The sequence below is a fragment of the Falco biarmicus genome, chromosome 6 (genome assembly GCF_023638135.1).
Source record: "Falco biarmicus isolate bFalBia1 chromosome 6, bFalBia1.pri, whole genome shotgun sequence".
Classification (NCBI taxonomy): domain Eukaryota; kingdom Metazoa; phylum Chordata; class Aves; order Falconiformes; family Falconidae; genus Falco; species Falco biarmicus.
Genome location: NC_079293.1, coordinates 42,001,202 through 42,024,819, shown reverse-complemented (window position 1 = coordinate 42,024,819; position 23,618 = coordinate 42,001,202). Strand labels below are relative to the sequence as shown.

Below are 23,618 nucleotides of genomic sequence, written 5' to 3'. Positions count from 1 at the left end.
GCTATGTCTAGCAAACAAAAAAGCTCTGAGAATGCTTATTTGTACCAAAGGTCATTTAAATACTTAGAAAATAATAAAGCACTGGATTAATTTAGGAGAGTACAGTTAGTGTATTGTCACTGATCTCTTCAGAAAGAGCTCATCGTTTCTTAGAAGTTTTCTGTATTTTATTTCCCAGAATATTTTAAATAGTTGACACTATTGTTAGCCAAGAGCTAGTTTCAGCTGCCACCTAAATCACTGAAATTGCTGTTCAGATGAAAGAGTCCTCTCCTGTAAAGATATTTCCTCCTCTCTCTTTCAGGCATATGTTTATTCTCCTGCCCTCTTTTGTGACAGCTTATTCATTGCCTGTTTATAGTAGAAAGGGATCAAATTATTTAAACAGTAAATATACCCTTTGAAAAGGATCAAAAGTATAAACCCTGAAGGCCAGTGCCTGCAGCAGATGCTGGGACTGTTCCCTCCTGGCAGCTCTGTGCAGGCTGGCTGCTTGTCTGGGCATGGCTTCAGCGCTGCCCGGCACAGCCACCACCCACCACCCTGGGAGCTGAGCTCCTCAGACACCTTTTTAGCTTTGTAGCTTTCCTTCTGCCTTTCCCGGTGCCATTCCTGGGAGAAAGACTCTGCGGTGTGCTGAGGCTGCTGGGCCGGTACCATCCTGTGGCCAGGTAGGAATCATGCCTCTCCTCCCTGGGGGCAGCCACCTGCCCGGCACTGCCACCGTCGGTGCTCCCTTTGCCACTAATTGGGCTCCCGGGATAGCCTCCTGGGTCTTGGGAAACCTGGTGTGTCAGCTCAGGGAGAGCTGTAATCCCAAAGGAGTTTATAGAGATCTGGGGCCTGGTCTCTGAAACTGACAATTGAAATCAGGGGAGAGTGGATTTTAAGTGATCTACAATGTTCTTATTTACGCATCTTGGTCTGTGTAAGCATCATCTCATTTTGACATTGCTTAAACAGCTTTGTTATTACATGCACTTTTCAATTTTGTTCTCACACTAATTAATTACTCTTCCTGGTGAGGCAATAATGCTCTTATTCCCTTCTCCACTCTCTCCTCAGCAGTTTTGTCTTCCAAGGGGGAGTCCTCTGTCATAACCAGCTTCTTCAGGAGCAGTCACAAATGTTGGAGGATGGTTTGCTTTCTGACTCGGGCAATTTTGTGAAAGGCTTTTAAACCTGATCCTGTGTGAAGCCCTCCCTGGTGATTTATCAATCAGCCTGATACTTCTGTCCAAGGTTTTGATCTTTCAAGGAGCCATGCCACTTGTGAGGTGCTGAGCGATCTTAACCTTCACTGGGAGACAACTCACTCTGCAGACCACAGGATCAGGTCTCTCAGATTCTTGGGAACTGCTAGGAGAGAGGTGTGAGGGCCCCTCTGCCTCTCTGGGGAGCGGTGCTCCCAGGGTGACTCCACAAGCATCTGCTGGAAGCAGAAAATAATGGTGCGAAGGTTCATGTTGAACAGCCTTCAGAGCTGGATGCAGGTTGTAGCTGAGCTCTGTCACACTCCATCACTGTAAATGGCTGGGAAAAACCAGTGCATCACAGCCAGCTCTAAAGCCACGAGTAGGAAATGACATGAAATAACAGAGCATTTGGTAAAACAGCCCACGGCATTGGGCTTTTATCTCTCCCTTGAGCTGCCACCTGCACAGCAGAGTGTAAGGTCTCTCCGGCTGCCACTGCTCTGACCAAAAACCCACGGGGAAGAGTGCAGCTATGTGGTGAGACAGGCAAGGAAAGTGGAGACCTGTGCTGTGGTTTGGGGTCCTGAAACAGCTGTTGCTGCGTGGTGCAAAGCTCAGCTGAGCGGGCGACATTCAGCACCTGAATGTCTCACCTGCACCTGAAATTCAGCCCAAGCTGGCTAGAGGACCTGCTGACCAGGCAACGTATATACCTCTCCATGCATATACAAGTCCAGCAGCTGTCCAGATGGTCCCCCTGGTGCATACAGGGCAGTTCTAGCATGTCCAGCATGGGCCCTGGGTAGAGGATATGCATCAGGTGTGTCCTGTGAGGTATCTAGCTGAATACAGCTCTGCTAAGTCAGAGAGGTTTCTGTGAGCTCATGTGAAGCAACTTTCTGCTTGCCCTCTCTGCCTGTCTTTTCAAATGATTATTTCCTTTTCTGTTACACTTCAGCTGCACACTTTTGAAGCCAATGTTTTCTTTTAGCTGGTTTTTAGCCCTCTTGTAAACTGTATTACCCTGTATAGGTGGCTGCAGATGCTCCTCTGAGAACCCCAGCATCCGCCATTGGCACAGTCAATGGCATTGCCTTCTAAAATCTTATTTTATGGTCATTGCCATGAAAAAACTCTCTGCTTTCCAAAGCTGCGTCTTTTGATACTATTTGCCAGAGCTGTCATAGTTTAAAGAAGTGAGAGGTTAAGCAGCGTTTGAAGTCTGAAAGAGCTGCTCTATGTTCAGGCTATTTTAGGAAAGCATTGCAGTAGCCCTTGAGTGTGGCAGCTGAGAGCAGGTTTTATTCCTCTCGGAGGAAGCTGAGGCTTCTGCAGCTTTTGCTTATGATTCACAGAAATGGAAGCCAGATGCTGATGGCCTGACTTGGCTGAAAGGTGGCCAGTCAGGTTCCTCAGAGTAATGAGGCTGATATCAAAACCGTCTGTTGTGTTGGGACCTATGAGGTTACTTGCCAAGTTTTTCTTCACAGTTCTGAGAACTACAGTTCTTAGTCACAAAATTCCCAGACCTGCAACTTCAAGAAAAAGAAAAAGCCACAAAAAACCCCAAATCCTGGACTTGCAGTAAAATCATTGTAACTAACAATGATTCTGCTGTAGCTACTGTCAGTGACAGTACTAATAGTGCATTTAGAATCAAAACTGAGGAGTTTCATTTTAAAAAGTGAAGAATAGCTCATGGGAATGAGTGTGAATGGCACTAATGTGTGGTGTTCAGAATATTAAAAGAAATGGTTTCTTATTTAGGTACATAAAAGAATGTTTAAGAGTATTACTTTAGATTTTTGGGTCCAGATTCAGGATCAGTGAAATCCAAGTCTGAGTGCCCTCTGAATCTCCTGCATAGGCACTTCTGAAAGCCCAGGCCCAGGCAATAGTTGTTGGGTATTACAGCCTGCGAATGGGCTAAGATGGGGCTCAGGCTCACGGCGCTGAATTTCAGAGTCTGCAGAATTGTGAGGGGCAGAAAGGCTGTTAATCTTCTCTCTAACCCACCCTGTGGCCACTGCATCTAAGCATGATGTTTGAGCACTGGTATTGTGGTACATATGTGGTGAGCACAAACGTGGCACACTGTGTACACTTCAGCAACCAGCATCTTGTTAGCAATGAAATGATTTCTTACAGCTCATACCTGAAAGCAAAAGGGTCTCTCTAGGGTAAACGGTGGCAGCTGCTGTTGTCTGTGGCTTCCCCTGGTCCTGAAGCTGCATTGTTCCTAAGGCTACCCCAGGTATGGATCAAAACCTCCCGATTCCCACAAGGTCTGCAGAGCTTGGCAGGCAGGGGCTGGTATCTCTTTATTCTCAAAGAACCTCTAAAGCAATTTCCAATGATATTCTGTCTGGATAACCACTTTATTTTTAGTGTCATTTGAGTTTTAATTCCTAGTCTCTTTGTCTTCCTTCCTCTCACCTACTTCCCTCTTCCCTTCACCCCTGCCCAACCCCATCCCCATCCCCATTAATGAATCCTTCTGATATGCCCAATGTAACACCGTGTTGGGGATGTATTGCTACTGCAGTATAAAGAATAGAAAAGTCTGGGAAAGCTACACTAAGAAAATACATATTCAATGTGTCTGAAATTGTTCTGAGATGTGTTTTCTGTTTCCCCAGCGACCACATGTTTTTGCTTTTATGTAGAAGGCACTAAGAAAAATAATTAAATCATTTACATAAACTGATGTTTTCATTGGCTATAGCTGTGCACCCTTATTCTGCACTAAACAAAGTCATGGCTTTGCCTTGGCAACATATTTAACAGCGTTGTGTTTGGTTTGCAAAAGAGCTATTTGCTTTTCATATCTGGACAACTGATGTATGAAACACACAGCATCCTCTTGGCAAGAGGGAGCTCTCCCTCTATCTTTACCGCAGCTTGAAGAGGGCTTGCTGTGGCTGTGCTTCCCTGGCCCACCGGTGCTTGCTGTTGAACAAGCATATTTGAACTTCCCCTTCCCCCTCCTGACTAGCTTTACGCAGTTTCTATGATGTTTCACCCTGAGGATGATGAATCACTCACCTGAGGTGTTTGTGCCTCTCCCTTGTTCCCACAGTACAACCTTGTGTGCGGCAGCGCCTGGATGCTGGACCTCTCACAGGCTATCCTCAATCTGGGGTTTCTGGCTGGCGCGTTCACCCTGGGCTACGCTGCAGACAGGTACTGTACAAGCACTGCTGTCCTTCGATCTGTTTGGAGGTGAAATCACTTGTAGTGTCACCTGCAATAAACATGTGTCAACACTTTGGAGGTTTAATTCATTTTGGATAAACTTCCCCAGCCTGGGTTAACACATTCCAGCCAAATGTGATCTTCACTTCCTTTTGGGCTGGAAACGTCATGCGATCGTACTTATTGATCCTGTTTGGGCTGTGAAATATCATAGAAAGATCTTTTCTTGCGGTTTCCGATGTTTTCTGTGTGCATCTGGACCCAGGAAGGGCAGAAGGGCACAGAAATGAAAAGGAAGCGTTCAGAGGAGTTTTCTGGACTGGCATTTACTGACAGATGTTTAATAGATGCCATTGATGAAGAAAGCAGCCACCTGAGGAGAGAGGGAAGGGACTCAGCATGGTAACTCTCTCCATTCACAGGCTGGACTCGTACACTTACCACCGAAGTCATAGCCCCCTGCAGCCAGTCCTCAGCCCTTGCTAGGGCTGGATGAATATCAAGGAAAAAATGTGGGTGATACTCAGACTTGAGCAGCTGACCCACCCCAGAGCAGGGTGTCCTGCAAGCCCTACCTTGCTCTTAGGGTAAAAGAGGGAGCCTGGTGTGTGTTTTGTGCTGACAGCTAACAGTAGTCAACCTCTGTGTTGGCTGAGAGCAACACTGATAATTTCAATGGCAGAGCATATTTTTTTTAGTTCATAAAGTCCTTTCTTTCTGCCTGTTTTATTTTCCTTTGGTGTCCGTAATATTAGTAATAATAACTTAAATATGATTTCTTTTTAGGCAGGAATACTTACAGAATTATCTGGAATGTTATCTCAGATAATGAATTTTGAACTAGCAAACAAAAGTACTTTCAAGGAAAACTCCATCTTTCCAAGGGATATAGTAATAATGGAAAAAGTAAGGTGGAAAAAATGCCATGGCACTGGCTAACTTAAGATGTCTCTGCTCAGTGTCTGGCTGGGCGGTTGTGATACTAGCACCTTAAGACTGGTAAGAGTAGAGATATTACAGCTAATCATTAAAATAAAATTATATGTCTAGGAGTACTTGCGTATTAAGCAGAATTTAACTCCTGTACACTGTGAATGTTGTACACTGATAGCACTGGGGGAATGTGCTGCAGCCAGACCTTTGCACTCTTGCCTTGTTGACAGCACTCGAAAGAATGGACCTAGTTGAAAATACCCTGATTCTTGTCCTGTATAAATTCTTCCCATCAAACCTTCTGAACAAAATGAACAAACAAATATTCTCTCAAATACTCTTTAAGATAAACAGCTACATCAGTTTTCACAGTTTCTTCTTAAAACAGCAACAATAACAATGAGAAAGAGATCAACATGGAAATTCTAGTTGTGATCCAAGGACACGGTTGCCATGAAACTACAGGGAGATTTTGTTGGGTTTGTTTTTTTGAATTACAGCTTACCTTGGGCACACCTATTAATAATGACATTGTTTGCTGGAAAATGAGACTCATAATATGATAGGCAGACTTTGAAAACAAGTGGTCTAAACCTAAACAAAACACTGGAAAATCACATAAAGTATTTAAAGAAGAAATTACTTTCACAGATCTGGCTGTAATTGCTATTAGGAGACAAATTTGTGAAAACAGAAATCCCCTTGAAATAAGTTGCCCTTTTCAGCTGGATCAAAAAACTGAATTGTAACATATGAGCCATAGTTTAGATACAAACCGACAAAAATAGTTTCCAAAATAAAAGGGGGCCTGGTGATGACATCACCAGTTTTAAAATTAGTGACATAAAAGTAATGATAACCACTGCAGGCAAAATTGTTCCATATCCATATTCAACACTGTGAAGATTCAGGCAGCCTTCCTTTGGAACAAGGATGGTCAAAAGGGCACTTTCAGATCTAGCATTAAAACGAGATGCCAGAAAAAAATGTATCTTTGTGTCTTTTCATGATTTTCACTTTCTTTTCCTTTTGCAACAGATATGGCAGAATCCTAATCTACCTGCTCTCCTGTCTCGGGGTTGGGATATGTGGTATCATAGTGGCATTCGCACCAAACTTTACTGTATTTTTGATCTTCCGTTTTCTCCAAGGCGTGTTTGGCAAGGGAACCTGGATGACATGCTACGTGATTGGTGAGAGCTGTTATCTTCTTTCTTTTCTGGTTAGGAAAAGTGAGGGAATTTTGGAGGACAAGGAGTCGTAGCTACATCTGCTCTTGATAATATTTTTTCTTGGAAAGAAAGCACTGGCCCTGGGGTCAGCAGACAATGATTAACCCAAGTCCATCCTACTTAATGCATTTGCCTTCCAAGACAAGGTGCCTGCATGCAAATTGTAATCTGTCATCATCCATAGGCTGGGCACATGCCAGAACAAAATATTTGGGGAAGCAGTCATGGGCCTTTGTCCAGATCATGCTAGAGATCTTTCTAGAAGCTAAACAGTACAGTGTTTCCTTACCTGACAATGTCTGCTAATTGACTGGTACAGAGATGGCCTCTGAGAATAGCAGCAAGTGTAAACACTTTCTGATATTCACTGCTAATACAGGATGGAAATGGGCAGCAGTGTACATGCCTCCCTGACCTCATAGGATCCCATGGAAAAGAGCGAGCCAGAAGTAATGCATGAGGACAGACTATCAAGAGTGACAGAACTGTCCAAGCTCTTCTTTTGTACCCATCACTGTGGTACTCGAACATGCCTGTGAGCAGCTGGCCACAGGCGATTCAGTAGCAATGCAACACTTTCTGTTGATGTTATTTAAGGACTTTTATGGCTGTCTAATCTATGGACTCCAATGGGGAGGGATTAACATAAATAATTCAGAGGTGAAGGTGTGGAATATGTATATATAAAGGTTTTCTGATTACACAGAAGATCACCAAGAAAATCAAAATCTACAGAGCAAGCTCCAGATAAACTGGATACACAAACAGGGACATGGTTAATTTTGGCAGAGTCTGAACATCTTCCACAGATGCTCAGAGGAGTTAACTGCTTTTCCTCACTGGGACAACAGATGTTTGGATGGCTGCTCCTCATTCTTTAGCTGGGAGGCTTTGCTCAGTGCTGGGCTAGACACCAGGGTCTGCATTAGCAGTATTTCCTGAAAAGGGAAAGGGATGGAAAACTTTTTTTATAAATAGCATCAAAACAGCAGGGATCCAGACTCTTTGATAGGTTATAGTCATGGCCCAGCAATGAAATGCCTCGCATAGCAAACTCACTTTTCATGAGAAAAGAGTATTGTTGTGGCATCTTGAATGACTGCCAGGTTCAGAAAGGGAAATTCTTCTTCAGAGCATGAAATAGCAAGACATTGAGAAAACCATCCTAGTAGGTGTCACCTCTAGCTGAAGAATAGTGGGTGAATTGATGAGGAGGTGTCACCTGTGCTTGCCCTCTACAGTCTCGGTGACAATTTTACAGTGCTGAAGGCAAGATGCTGGTCTAGGCAGACTTGTGACCTGATACAGTACTATCCTTCCTTATGCTCCACCACTAATATTCTTATTTCAAGTTAGACTTGTTTCTGTGTTGTTTATTTTGTCTTTCTCTCTGCTCAGTGACAGAGATCGTTGGTTCTGACCAGCGGATTGTTGGGATTGTGATTCAGATATTCTTCACCCTGGGAATTATGATTCTCCCTGGAATTGCGTACTTGGTTCCCACCTGGCAGGGGATCCAGCTGGCCATTTCACTGCCCAACTTCCTCTTTCTGCTCTACTACTGGTAACGTCACAGTCATTGTTTTTGTCATTATTGCTATTGCTATTCAAGCACCTTGAGACCCCTTCTGTGGTCCCAAGTCTCCAGTGTACAAGATGATGTAGCTTAGGAAAAAGATATTTGCATATTGTTGATTTTGGCATTTTAAATTCTTTTTAGTGAATCTCAGACCTACATTACTTTTACTGCCCAGGCTTTCCCTCTCTTGTCAGCCACAGCTGGCGCTTCATAGAACCCTGCTCTATTCCCATTTAGCCTGTGGCTCTTTACCTGGTTGACTTCACCAAAGTCTGCTTTTTCCATCAGCCATGGGACCTCACCTATACCTCTAATTATGTACTCAGTTCAAGCCTGAGCTTGCCCTACAGCTTCCATGAACTGGGCAGTACAGCTAATGAGTAAGCAGAGCACTATGGCACAGTGAACATCTGTCCCAGTGGAGTGCCTCCGTCCTGTGGGCTGGATCCAAAGAAACTAATCCACAGCCCTTCTTCCTGTATATTGTTTTCTTCAACATTGCCTATTATGAGCTTTTAAACTGTGAATCATGTTAATCCTAGGCCAGCAGAAAGTGAAACACCAGTCGGTAAAATTGCTTTGTGTTTGGTTTATACAATAGATACACATTCAGGTGGGTGTGTGTCTATCTTACAGTGATACAGCTAGAAGTTTCCTGATTTGCCTGTACTTGATGCTACATGTGTTTAGTGTTGACTTTCGTTGTTCTTTGCTGTTCTAAAGGCACCTTCTTTGCTTTGGTTATTGTATTTTGACATCCATTGTGCAAACACAATAGTTACATTTCTTATTTTTCAGCTTTGCGGAGTGCTGATGTAGTTTATTTTCTTCTTTCTTGCCCACAAGGGTCAGATATTTTACAGGAAACTGACTGGAGAAGCAGTCCACAGAAGAATTTCTGTATCCCAAAGACTGAAAAATCAGTATGTTGTGTATTAACACAGGCAAAAGGCAAAGGACTTTGTTTTACTTCTGATGTTAAAGGGCAAACCCTCTACTTATGACTTTTGTGTTCTTACAGGGTGGTTCCTGAATCTCCACGTTGGCTCCTGACACGCAAAAAGGGAGAGAAGGCATTAAAAATCATGCACAGCATTGCAAAACACAATGGGAAATATCTCTCACCACATTACTCAGAGGTAATGTCATCTGTTTGAGCTAGAGGTTTTTTTCTAATCTTTCTTAATCTTTTGAAGGTTCACTTGTGTTAAAATGCATTCTCTTTATCTGATGGGCAACGCTCTTGAGGTGTCACACCAGGACAAGACTGTCAGTCCCATATCTACTTTGTTAATAGCAAGAAGGTAAAAGTGAACTGGCTGGAAAGACATGGGCTGAAAAACGAAGTTTGCAAAGCAATGAATCAGATCTTTCATTTGCAACGCTCCTACTTTAAAAACTTGTGGGAAATATCAGAAACTAGCCTGAGGGCCAATGGTATTTCACAGCAGCTGCTATTTTAGCTGATAGAGTGAGCAGAGACAGAAGGATCCACTTTGCTGGCTCCTTTGCTAGAACTTGTTTTATAACTCAAAGAGAAGATGATGTAGAAAATCGGAATTTAAATATAAATCTGCTTCCATCCCAATAAGGGGAGAACATGTCCCAAACTTCAAAACAGGGGAAGCACTGTCTGAGATCAGTATTTACAAAATTGGACAATACATGATAGAATAATAGTCCTTCGACAAGTGGTTTTGACTGAACCAAAAGGGCTGACGTTGTGTCATTGCAACATTTGCCTGTTCTGCATTGGGTAGCAATGCCTGGCTCTCAGACATGTTTACTGTGGCATTGGCCTTATGGTTCACTGACGACAACAGATGTGGACAAGGTTCCTGTTCTGTAACAAACCAGGTCTGGAACCCCAATGCTAGCAATAGTAGTGTTAGAAGTCATTATCTGAACTAAGGAAAAAAGCTATAAATTGTTAGCACACAGCTAACACAGCCCAGAGGTGGCATACTGGATACACTACAAGTATTTCAGGAAGGTGAGAGTTTATTGAAAAGAAATGACCTACATAAAATGTCTGTCTGTCAGTACACAGTAGTATTTTTTGTGCCTACATACAGACATATGTATATACATGAATTTTTATGCATATACAAAATGACCATGTGTGACTTTTACCTAACTTTTCACTGAGACTAAAGACAAAGACTTTGGAACGACAACTTTTGGAGGAGACTTATGTGTCCTATCCTGTCAGGAAGGAACATCATGATGCGTCTGCTTTGTGACAGGTAGTTGGCAACCTGGGGTCCCAACAGCTTGGTATCTTACCTAGGTCTTCCCCATTGCTCTTCTTAAGCAAGGGAGAACCTGAGAATTTAGCCCAGTTAATCCCAGAAAAGTGGGGTTACTTCACCAAAATCCTAGATGATAATTGTGGATGAAACCCAAGTAGTAATTGTGGGAACTCTTCTGAAACATCAGATAGCTGTTCCCAAATCCAGAGGATTTTATTTACGTGGTGAGAAACGGCCTCCATAAATCAACCAGCCTAAGCAGCTCTACTTATTCAGGACCATTCCTGCTATAAATACAGACCTTGCACGAAAGTGCACGCAGGAAGAGCTATGTGGCAACAGAAAGAGTATAGAAATGGCCAGTTATTTTATACCAGTATGCAATTATCTTTCCACTTCATTAAGTACATGTTAATGACAGTTCTGGCAAGGTAAAGTTCACACAACAGGTTCCACAGAGAAGCTGGGCCCTAACCTATAGTATGCTTCCTAGCCTCTGGGATAATGATTCTGTAAAGTCAAAACTGGAGCTATTAGCAGAGATGATTATGCTGAAACATACATTTCCACAGCCAGCTGCTTTATTCATAAGCAGCAAGTTCAAGTGTCATAATGTCGCTATAATGGTATTTCTATAACTTTATGTTCCTCAAGGGAGCATGCAAATGTTAATGATGGGGAGGGAGGGATGTCAGGGAAAAAAGTTATATATAACTTCCTTGGCAGGATATACCAAATGAAACTGTTGCACATTAGTGAAGCAACATGACAGAAGGAAATTTGATGAGCAGTAACAAGCTAGGCCAGCAATTAGTGAACCATTTTTCTGATGGATGCCAAGGCTGTGATACCAGCCAAGATCAGGAAATTACCCTCAGCTGTCCCACGAAGCAGAATGAGCTTTGTTTATTTAACATCTTTGTCAATAACATGGGCAGTGGGATTGAGTGCACCCTCAACAAGTTTTCTGATGACACCAAGCTGTGTGGTACGGTCAACACGTTGGAAGGAAGGGATGCCTTCCAGAGAGACTGACAGACTTGAGAGGTGGGCCCATCCGAACCTCCTGAAGTTCAATAAGGCCAGATACAAGGTCCTGCATGTGGGTTTGGGCAATCCCAAACACAAATAGAGACTGGGTGGAGAACAGATTGAGATCAGCTCTAAGAAGGACTTTGGGGGGTGGTTGACTAGAAGCTGCATGTGACCGGCAATGTGCATTTGCAGCCCAGAAAGCCAACCATATCCTGGTTTGAATCAAAAAGTGTGACCAGCAGGTCGAGGGACGTGATTGTTCCCCTCTACTCCTCTCATGTGTCCCCATCTGGAATACTGCTTTCAGCAAAGATCTGGGGCCCCAAGCATGAGAAGGACATGGACCTGTTGGAATGAGTTCAGAGGAGGGCCATAAAGATGATTAGAGGGCTGGGGCACCTCTCCTATGAAGACAGGCTGAGAGATCTGGGGTTCAGCCTTGAGAAGAGAAGACTCCAGGGAGACCTAACGGGGGCCTATGAAAGAGGGACTTTTTACAAGGGCACATAGTGATAGGACAAGAGGGAATGGTTTTAAACTGAAGGAGACTAGGTTTAGATTAGATATAAGGAAGAAATTCTGCCCTATGAGGGTAATGAGACACTGGAACAGGCTGCCCAGAGAAGCTGTGGATGCCCCATCCCTGGAAGTGTTCAAGGCCAGGTTGGATGGGGCTCTGAGCAACCTGGTCCAATGGAAGGTGTCCCTGCCTGTGGCAGGGGGGCTGGAACTAGATGACCTTTAAAGTCCCTTCCAAGACAAACCATTTCATGTATCTATGATTCTATGGATTATTGTCCTTGGCTGGGACATACGCACCAGTGAGATTCACCCATCCTGGTCAGCATTACCTAGTGCCAAGTGTGGCCCAAGATACGTAGCAGGAAGGTTGCGCTGCTGCAGGTCTCCCTCCACATTCAGCCCTGCATTCCTACACCCACTTCCCCTCTTTAAACATTAGCATTTTCAAAGCGTTATGCCAGAATGGAGATGTGTGTCTTTCCCTGTTTTTTGTTTTAAGTTAATTTATTTTTTGTCGGAAGTGTCCCTGCTCATGACCCCAAGCCACTCGCAGCTGCAGCAGATTAACCTCCACACATGTAGATTTGTGCTGGATCTGTTCCTTGGGCCTTTTTAATATACAATGTGTGTCATCCTTGGTGCTGTGCCCAGAGGAAAGACAGCATCTACAGGAAGCACATTAGCTGTGAATCAAGTGTGTTTCTCACGTTAACTCACATCAGACTTCTCTTTCATGAAACAACGGAATTTCAGGTAAAGCGCTGTGGATGTGGAGGATCAGGGAGAAGTGAGAGGCATCATCCATCAGTGCATTTTGGCTAAGATTTTCCAATACATCTGTCAAAATTCCATTAGCCAAGTCCCTTACATGGCTCTGGATGTAGTAGCGTTGCATTTTTATTGGCATGCAGAAAATACAGATGACCTCTGTATAATATTTGCTTCTTTTGCTTTGTGAGTTATGACACTGGTACAGTTCAGCTCTACCCAGAACTCATTAAATTAATTGTAAATTATGAATTCTTTTTTTCCAGTTGCTCATAATTTTACTAGCATGTTTTTTTTATCAAGCTAATTCTTCAATTCTCGGTCTCTGTCCGAAAGCAGAATGGGCTGTAACCAGCTGAGTGAGAGCTGCTTCTTGAGAAAGTTGTGGACGAAAACCCCCTCTCCCTTTATACACACACACACACGCACACACGCACGCACAAACACACACACACTACAGACGTATCTAGACATATATATTTCTAGTATATGTTAACTTACATACATATGTATTATATACATGCATGAATGTACTATCCTGTGCAGAATTAAGCATGTACAGAACTATATGTCTGTGCTATGAGGAATCTTTAAAAATTATTGCCAAAAAAACAATATGTAATTTTTCTGGGACATACAAATGTCAGGAACCTGGTTGTAAAACTTCTTCCAGAGTTTTCAGATAGCACATCTTTGTAAACATGGTTCCTGTCATTGGACTCCTGACTGCACTGATGTGAATAGCAAAGCTCCCCTTGACTTCAAAAGAACAAAAAGAGGACTTTTTCCCTACAAAGATCTGACTTTCCACAGTGATATTTTTTTTTTCTTCATCCATTAAAAAATGCTTAGTGTTGCTTTGGGTTATTATGCCTTTATTAAGACAAAAAATATATCGTAGCACCTGTGCTGAATTTATCTTTAGTCCTTTGGAAAACTAAAACTGTATTTGCACAAAGTCACAACTGATGGCTGGCAGCCTGCTTTTATAAACACAGTTGTGGCAGCTTTATAACTGTAATATGAGGAACTCCAAGAGCAGTGCAGAAACCCAGCAACCTCCGCCTGCCCCACAAAGGGCTCTGGCATGCAGCAGAAGTAGCAGTGCTTTGAAGAAAACTTCTGGCTCTGGTTACAGAAGAAAAGCAAAAGGGAGTGGAAAGGACATTCAAACAAATGTGAGGTTTCTCTGTCCACTTAAGAAGTTTTGTGCCACTCAGTTACGAAGAAGTCATGTGTAAATACACCCAGCCAAATCTCACTGAAAAACATCTGTGCTACTTAGGATACAAAAAAGAAATACAGGGCGAAAGCTTTGGATTGAGCTGACGAGACCCTTGGGCCATGCCTTTGGCTTCACTCGTCTTCGCACCATGGATCTCCACGTTCTCATATGCTTCCCGGTCCTTTCACCCATGTCTTCCCACCAGCCAGGGTTGTTTCCTTTGGCTCCTGTGCCTGCGTGGGCAGCGGGTGCTGTGGTGGTAGAGAGGGATTTACTCCTCTCTCTGGTCTCTTAGTCCTTCTTTCAGGAGGAGGGCCATAACTGAGAGTCAAAGCAGCCAGGCTGCCCAAAATCCTCCCAAAAAGGATGCAGCAGGTTTTAACTCCATGTTTCCCACAGCTGCTTTGAGAACTGATGGCAATCCCAGATGCAGCTGCCTGTTCATGGGCAGTCTCATGGTTTTTCCCTGCCTAAAACCACCTCTGTCATCTCTTCCTCATCTTCCTCACCCATGAAATGAACATAGGAACAAAAGGGCTGCCACCTGGCTTGGACATCATGGTTACAAATGACCTCCATTAATGTCCCTAATCCCTTTTTGGCCCTGCTAATATTCTGGCCTCACAGTATCCTATAGCAATGAACTCCAATGCGTAAACACAGACTGTGTGAAATCTTGCCATTTTCTGTGATTGTTCAACCTTCCAGCTGATGATTTCATCAAGTGCCCCATTGTGACTGTGTTGGAGGAAGCTGTGAACAGATTTACCATACTTTGTAGGCAGTATGAGGACCATGAATTCATACTTTGCAGGATTTTTTTCTTCCAGGATAAAATCCATGTTCAGCACAGTGCTTGTGTATTTTAAGACCCTCTGAATTCCACCCATTGAATGTTTTGTAGCACGAAGTGCCTTCACAGATCTGTTCTTTCTCTCACTCCTCTTTTCTTCCTGCTGTCCAGCTGTGCCACCAGCCATGTTCCCAAGCCCATTGCTTGCTGCTCACCCCCTCTCTCCTTGCTTCCCTCAGCCCATCACTTTGCGCTTCCTGCCATGGTCCCCTCCTCTGTCACCTCTGGCAGAAGGAAGCTATGGTCCCAGTGACCCTGACGTGACAATGACCACATATTGCCTTCCAAGAAATTCCCGGTCAACAGCAAGGAAATAATTTTTCCATTCTCAGGTCAAGACTGAGGACTTTCTTTTTCATCTTTGCACAATCACCATGAAGAAAAGCCCACAGCCATGTCCAGTCACAAGCTGTGTCCTGTATCTGCACCCTGCTCGGGAGTGCAGCAAGCTGGCGGGCGCATCAGCACCTTTGCTTGCTCGCTGGACTGGAATATTGCTGAGCACTGTGTTTGCATAGAAACTCTGCCCCAGTGCCTGCCTGAGCCCCACCAGCTGACTCTGCTGCTCACTTTTCTCCTCAGATCACCGTTAGCAGTGAGGAGGTCAGCAACCCCTCCTTTCTTGACCTGGTGAGGACTCCGCGCATGAGGAGGAACACACTCATCCTGATGTATGCCTGGTGAGTGCCCACATCAGTCCAGCTTGGTACGAGGACAGTGGGTTTTGAAGAAAAATTCCCTTGTGACTTTTAGGGTTTTTCCAGCTGCCGACAGCCATTTGTTTGCCTCTCAACAACTTTTTCCCTTTGCTGTTTAGGTTCACAAGTGCCCTGATCTACCAAGGGCTTGTCATGCGCCTAGGAATTGTGGGAGGAAACCTCTACCTAGACTTCTTCATCTCAGGAGCTGTGGAGCTGCCAGCTGCTCTCCTCATTTTAGTGACAATTGATCGCATTGGCCGGCGCCTTCCCTTTGCAATAAGCAACATCGTGGCAGGAATTGCATGCCTCATTACTGCCTTCTTGCCAGAAGGTAATTCCCGTCCCAGCACCAAGCTCTTTAGGTCAACGACTTCTCTCTGACACACCTTAAGCAAGGACAGCAGGCCACGCAAAACTGGAGATAAAAGCAAAAAGTGTCTGGTGATGCAAGCAGCACCGCAGTCAGGGAACAACATACCTTATTTGTTTATAGATTTCCCTGGAATATGCAATGGCTGTATCTTTGCTGAATGGTGAGCAACAGCTGGGTGTAGTCTTAGAAAAAAAAAATGTATTATGGCCCCGTACAGTTTTTTGAAGGCAAATGCAAGGGAAGAGTATACAAAGATAAAGGGAAAATACATTCCCTGACGTGGAAGACACTTAGTGATGTAAGCAATAAGTGATTTAGCTGAGGAAGCTTGGCAGTCTTCCCATTTGCAAATAAAGCAATGCAAACCCCAACATGATGCAGGGGCTGTGACAGACAACATGATTATTGCCCTGCCCTCACCCTCCCAAGAATTTGGATAATGTTAAGGGGTTGGAGGAAAGATACGGCTTTTGATTAAGTCATTTTTATCTGGTTTCAAGAACAACTACAAGGTCTGATACTGCACAAATCTTCCCAGAACTTCTGCCTTTTCTTTAAATAGTTTTTCCTCCTGTGCATTTTCTTTGATCCGTGGGGAAGCATTTGGACGTGCTCGGAAGTGGATGCTACTATATCAGCATGCTTTGCCTTAGTGTAGCTGGGGACTGGACGCTGAATGGACATTAGAGAGGCTTATTCCTCCCCAGGGACGTTACTGTCAAAGTAAGGGACAGTCCTGGCCAGCCTTAGAGGTTTTAATTCCTGAAGTTATACTGTGGGGCAACTGTTCTCCTAGAGAAGAGCCACGAGAAGCTATTTCGAGAGTATGATGTCCCCATGAAAACCGGCAGGTTTGTCGTGAGTGCAAAATGAAATCCTTCAAAGAGGTGTGGTTTTCATCTCTGTCTCAGTTAAGCTGCCCTTAAGGGGACTCCTCAAAAGGCAGTTAAAATTAATACTGTATGCTTAATTAGCTTTATTGCTTTAACAGAAGCAGAAGTGATGGGGAAGGGAAAAGGAAGATCAGTTCTGTTCCTGGTGCTGGCACTGGTGGCTGTGTGATTGTGCCCTGGTATACCATGTTGTCACTTGTTTGCATTCATCATTTTGACCACTGAAACCTGTGAAGACAGACTAGGCTGTCCTGGTGGATTTTCCCCAGGTCCTCACATCTGTGTGCCTTTCAGAAGAGCCACCACACAGCCAGTGGATGCCGTCTGCCCTGTGCTCCGGTGGCAGCTCCCTTGACACAAGGCACATCAATTCAGGCACAGAGGGCCTGGTCACCATGTCACCTGCTGACTTTGATAGCATCATTTTCCACCTGTTAAAAAAGTATGACGGTCCCACTGGGACGGCAGGGACTGAGGAATGTTAATTGCCTGGAGCTAGGGCTGTTGCAGAAAGAGGAAGCGAAGAACAGCTCAGTGGAATTACTCCTGCAGGACACCTGCCTCCAGTTCCTTCATGTATTTCTGGGCACACCATCAGCTGAGCGTGGTGTAGCAGGTCTGTGGTTAGAGCAGGAGCATCATGTGGGGCTGGTATGGCCTGAGTGAGGGGAGAAAGCGGTAGCCTGGAGCCAGCAGGATGCTGCCACCAGCCTGTTTTCAGTAGTGCCAAAGTGCTGAGGGGACTCTGCCCAGGCAAGGAGACGACAGCCTGGGGATTAAGATAATCGCAGATGGGACACCTGAGGTCCAAGTCCTGCTTTCAAAAGAAGTCTGTTTATACAGATGGGAAAAGCTGCACCAGCAGCTTTGTGAGATCTCCATCCATGCTGGGGTGCTTACACAGTTTGAGTCTCCTGGCAGAGGGAGGAGGCACATGGACGTCACCCTCACCTTGGGGACTTGATGGACTGAAGGGGTGCCAAGGAGACAATGTGGATTTGTTTTGTTCTTTCCAGCCTTTTCTTTTCTTACAAGTGTTTGAAAACAGACCTTTTCAGGGCAAAGGCAGTGTCTCACAACATGAGGTGAAATTTGGTGGGGGTTTGTTTGGTTGTTTTGGAAGGGAAATAACCCCAAGTGTGACATTTTTGGCTCAGAGCAAACCGAAATGTTTTCTTGTTCTTCCTATTGAAGTTTTGAGAAAACAGTCACTGCCAGAGGCCTCTCCAGTGGCAGAGTTCCCCTTCATGCCGAGTCCAGGGTCATTATTTCACTCGCCTCCCTGTCTGCCTGGTCATGACCTAAACCATACAGGAGACTGTCCTCTCCCAAGGGCATTGCAGACGCGCTTATTGCATTCCTCGTGATGCTCCTCCAAAGGCCACTGGCTCTCCAGAGAGGGCACTCAGACTGCTGGCATGGCTCTGCTCTGCAGTGCAGATGTGACCATTCCACCTCCTGCTGATGTATAAGGGCTTCCTACCAGTCATGTCAGGTATCAACAAACACCAGGGAGGGGAAGGGGGAGGATGGCCAGGAGTAGCATTATTAGGAGTATGTCTAATGTGCAATGGCTAGACAAATTATGAAGTGTAGTTGGCTTGCACTAGGGAGAATTATTTTAATGTAGTATCCCTGGAGGTATTTAAAAGACATGTAGATGTGGCACTTAGGGACACGGTTTAGTGGTGGACTTGGCAATGCTAGGTTTGTGGTTGGGCTTGACGATCTTAAAAGTCTTTTTCAACCTAAATCATTCTGTGGTTCTATGCACCTTTAGAGGTATCTTCTTTGTTGTCAGAAGGCTTTGGGAGGTGACCTACCAGTGTTTCTTACAGCATAACTTCCCTATAGAAATAAATACTCCTTTCCAGAGCTCAATTTGGTTATAGTCATGGAAGCTTATAACATTCGTTCTCCCATCCATGCTGTTATGCTCCACCAGCATCTTGAATCAACCATCTAGAAGTGATTTCTGATTCTCCAAAGCAGCCTTGCATGATTCTGGAAAGCAATAATTGCCAGTATAGATTGATATCTACAGCAGTGGCCTTTCAGTCTGATTTTCACTGATCCAGTGTTTCTGTGATGTAGCTTCTGCTGACAGGGCCTGGGGCTCTCAGAAATGCTCTGCTGGTGCACCAAAACATGCTTCACTGGGGTTTCTTTTGAATGAACAGATATTCCATGGCTCAAAACGACAGTTGCCACACTGGGAAGACTGGGCATCACAATGGCTTTTGAAATCGTCTATCTTGTGAACACTGAATTGTACCCTACAACACTCAGGTACATCAAAAGCTCCCAGGCATCTTTCACCTTTTCCCTCTCCTTTTCCCCATTCCCTATTTCAACGTTGTTTAGTAAAACTTGGTTTTGTCCAGAATTTCTTAACCGAATAGCCACTGCTCAATGTGGATGGCATATACTGATGAGATAATTTTGGAGCTAAGTCTACATTCTGCTCCTCAAACTGCTGGTTCATCAATTTGGCAGCACCTCTTAAATATCTGGCACTATTTTTCTTTTGCAGAAACTTTGGTGTCTCCCTGTGCTCAAGTTTGTGTGACCTAGGTGGGATCATAGCCCCATTCCTGCTTTTCCGGTTAGCAGCCATTTGGTTGGAGCTACCTCTAATTATTTTCAGTAAGATTTGATCTAAAATATACTGTTGGTTTAAATATCCTTCTCCTAATAGGGCTTTTCTTTTGGAGCAACAGTGTACTGTGTGGCCTCGTCTACCCCTCAGAGCAGCCCCTCTCAACCTTCATGCCCAGAGCTGAATGGCAAAGGGGTGAAATGTGGGTGATTTCATGGCACGCGAAGAGCTCAAGTCTGCTTGGGTAACTTGGTTGAAGAAGCATAAAAGAAACTATGTGAGGTGCTTTAAGACTGAGAAACCTTACAGCTAAATTCTATAATTGCAGAGAAGTAAGCTTAGTCTCCCAAGAGTAGAGGTTAATGTCCTTTAAAAAATACTTGGTTTAGGTTTTTTGGTAGTTAACAGTTATGACTATGGATGTTGTATTAACCATAACTTTGTATTCCTGTTGAACTCTTTTCCTCAGTTGCGTTTTGGAAAAAATGAGCCCTGCAGAGTAATTCTGTGGGGAAAAAAAAAATTATTTCCAACAAAGAAATGGGATTCTGTGGCTAAACCAGACTTCCAGGAGATACATATTACTGAGAGAAAAGCAAAAGGGGTAGGGCAGAATAAGGAAATTTGTGCTATGACAACTTCAGCTGAAAACAAAATGGAAAGACAAAAGACATTTTAAAAGATTACCATTATTCCAAGACATATATATATATCTCTATAAGTATGGTGTTCACATTATTTAATTCTAAAATTCTGCTGCTGCTGAAGGACATATGAATTCCCCTTGTGAGTACACAGCTACAAAATCAGAGAGGATCAGAGAGGACTGTCAACAGTCAGGCAACATTCTAGTTTTTGCTCCAGCCCTTCTATTTTGTACTTCTTACAGTATTTAATAGATATTATATATAATAAATATATAATATATAATTAATTATTAAAATTAATTAGTTATTAATATTGCATTATTATTTCTATGCAGGAAATTATTCTAAAATAACCACTCATGATGAACTATTTCAGACTGGCTCTGTAGATACAGAAAATGCTCTTTCCCAAGGATGAATTTTTATTCTGAATCACATAATCTGCTTTGGCCATGGATACACAAAGATGGTATTTCAGGAAAATCTCAATGGTCTCAAGAAACACAGATGCATCTACATGATCCAGCCCCTTGAACGAAAGCAGATTTATTTTATGTGAGAAACACCATCCTGTTTCCAGTGCAGTTTGTATGCACTTGCCCATGTGAACTTGCCTCAGGTTTTTTACTTCTAAGATCTCCTTTTTGGGGCAATTCAGGCTGCAAATGAACTGCTAGCCCTCAAGTTTTTTTGTAATAGGTTAAATTGATGTAGCATAAAGGTGCTTGATAAGAGTAGGGTAATCACAAGTAGCTGTTTTACTTCAAAAATCTCACTTCTACCTTTATCTAAATAAACTGTCCTCAGTGGATAAGCCCTGCAAATAAGAAAATGAACAATTTTCTTGTCACTTTCATAACTCTTCAATGTCTATTGCAGGTATTCTTGCAGTTGTCTGTGGGCTCCTGGTCTTGCTTTTACCAGAGACAAAAGGCATCTCTTTACCAGAGACAGTGGAGGATGTGGAACAGCTTTCAAGGTATGATATGTATTTTATTGCTTCTACTTGGGTGGGGTTTCCTGGGGGCTTTCTCCTCCAACTTTATCAACTGTCATAAATTATTGATGTTTTCCAAGTGTCAAAGTAAATTCCCTAGTCAGGTTGATATTATGAGCAGGTAGTATTTTCCTCAGTAGAAATGTGAACTTTTCAGTACCACTAAGGCAGATTGTTAAAAAGAAGTGTGGAGATAGAATCTGTACTTTTCTCATAAAGACATGAAGTCGTCCTATGCACCTCTAGAAGCAGAATGTAATAGAATGCCAGGGAGATATTGCAAAGTATAGCCTGCAACTCTGCTCAAAAAAACCAGGCATTACTTAAATCAAAGCATCCTGTGAGGAAGGGCCCTTCATCATGGGAGCACTCTCACCATTTGTGAAGTTATTGAAAAATCACACACAAGGTGAATTTATAGCTGAAAAGTTGTAGGTGCCCAGCTTTCCCACCCCTGGCACACACAAGCCAGACTCTTCACTGCACTGCAGGTGTGCACGGAACAGTTACACCTTGGCTAAATTTCTTGAGGAGCTAGCACTATACATTAATGTTTCGAGCATTGTATGGATATGACATGAACAACTTTTGCCTGTTTCAATGTACAAACTAAAGAAAGAGGAATATTCCTATGCAGAAGGTAAATGTTCCAGTACTGCAGCTTGGACTACAACTTGGACTACATCCTTTCTTGTTTCTTTCACCCTTATACCCCTCTCCCCTTCTGTTTCTTCAGCCATTTTGGTATATGTGGCAAGAAACGGAAACACCGGGACACCAACTCTTATATTTGACCTGTGAAGGACAGCACTGAACAAAGAACTGTGTTCCCATACTGGGAATTTGTTCTTTACATGCCACCACTTCAAAATTTGCTGCAAAGGATGGATTAAACTCCATGTTCTTCTTCTAAGCACAAGGACGTTTAAAATAAGCAGTGTATTTTTCTATAAATATGGAATAAATTCTTTTTTTTTTTTTTTTTCTGAGTGTGCTGTTTGAAGGATGGGAGCACTCTGTGGTTTTTGGTAGACAACAGAACAACTTTAAAAAGATGCACTATCCAGCTCAGTGACCTTTTATTTATTTCTTTATCTGAGCCATTTGTTTATTTCTATTATTAGCATATACCTTTGGGTGGTTTGAAACAGTACTGTTTGTTTAAGATTTGGATGACTTTGAGGAAGAAAGAATTAGTATTTCAACCTATTCTCTTTTGCCTCTGGAGAATCTGGACAAATAGGTCTGATGGCTCAGAAAGGAGAGTGCTGATCAGGGCAGCTCTTTCTCTGGTTGGGAGGGATGGGAATCAGAGGCATGCATCAGGAGACCCTTGCCCTGGTCTGATCCTCCCTCCCAGTGAGCCCCTGCCACAAAACCCCCGCTTCCCCCCTGTTCAGGGGCTTTCTGAAGTGTGGAGCAGCCCACCTCCTCTCCTTCCCAGGGCTTTATCCCAGTCTGTCACATCCTACACTCAGGGCATTAGCTCTGCAGGGCAGGTTGTCCTGCTGCCCATTACTGCCTCCCCTCAGACACAGCTGGGGCTCATGTGACACCCTATTGTCCTGTCCCCTGGCCAGAGACCCCCATATCTCCAAGGGAAGGGCTTCTGCCTGCTCTCCCCTGTTGGCTGCTTTTCCAACCCACTTTTTCAAGAGCATGCTGATTTTTCCCCTTCTAAAACAAGCCCTCTGCCCATCCCTGCAAACCAAATTCCCTCACCCTGGCCACTGCCAAGGTTACCTGCCATTTCTGTCTTCTGTCCATTATTATTTGTCATCTTTCCGTCATGGAAATAAATTATTTGGGTTGTTGTCAGGGATGTCAACTGCCTTGGGAAGATGGGCAGGGGTGAGATGAGCTTTGGTTATGAAGGAAAGCGTTAACTGGTCCTGGTTGTTTGAAAATGAAATGTAGCAGAATAGCTTGAATCTGTGGCTCTGCAAGCAGACAGAAGGGACAGCCTGCCCTCCCTGTGAGCTGTATGACCTTCTTCATCAAGCACTGGGTCCTGGCCACTGACAGGTAAACAATACACTCCTTACAGTGAAGGACTTGAAAAGGTGTTCAGAAGGTATGTTCTATTACCAACAAAGAATTAAAAAAAAAAAAAAAGACAGACAATGAGGTCTTGTAAAGGGCCTTATAAGCTCAGAAAATAACATATTTGGCACAAGCAAACGTAGGACTGAGTTTTGAAGTGCTACGAGTAGTGCTAACAAATAAGTAGTGCTGACATTCCAGCCAGTGCAGCTGAATGGCTGCTGCTCCAGTCTCACCATCTTAGAAGCAGATGTAGGCAGGTGCCTGCAGAGGGGGATTTCCTATGATGAGGAGTATGCTATGCATATCAACAGTTCCCAGCTCTCCCTGCCTTTTCCCAGCAACTGCCTATATCACCAGCCCTGCTGGAGGAAAGCAGGACCTTCAGTGATAATCTCGGTCTAACGTTTGTGTACTTGGAGCTGTTGGCGATAAAGGGCTGTCTTTCAAGGCTGTTTCTAACTTCTTCTGAGGCACAGTTAAAGGTCAACGGGCTGCTTAGCAAAAGTCAGCAGTGATTGAAAGATATGAAACCAAATTAGTATCTCAATAATATATCTGGCTAATTGGCAATA

General features: G+C 43.7%; 1 protein-coding gene across 2 annotated transcripts in view; it reads left to right on the top strand.

Moving 5' to 3' along the window:
• Positions 1-21,984, top strand: part of SLC22A3 (solute carrier family 22 member 3) — a 30,792-nt gene extending 8,808 nt beyond the window's left edge. The window contains exons 2-11 of one of the 2 annotated variants that reach the window (XM_056344738.1): positions 4,276-4,379; positions 6,363-6,517; positions 7,955-8,120; positions 9,157-9,274; positions 15,373-15,470; positions 15,608-15,822; positions 18,938-19,046; positions 19,291-19,403; positions 20,883-20,982; positions 21,737-21,984. In XM_056344738.1, coding sequence (XP_056200713.1) covers positions 4,276-4,379; positions 6,363-6,517; positions 7,955-8,120; positions 9,157-9,274; positions 15,373-15,470; positions 15,608-15,822; positions 18,938-19,046; positions 19,291-19,403; positions 20,883-20,982; positions 21,737-21,794 — 1,236 coding nt within the window. In that variant the 3' untranslated portion in view covers positions 21,795-21,984. The other variant, XM_056344737.1, reaches the window with a different exon arrangement.
• The last annotated feature ends 1,634 nt before the right edge of the window (positions 21,985-23,618 follow it).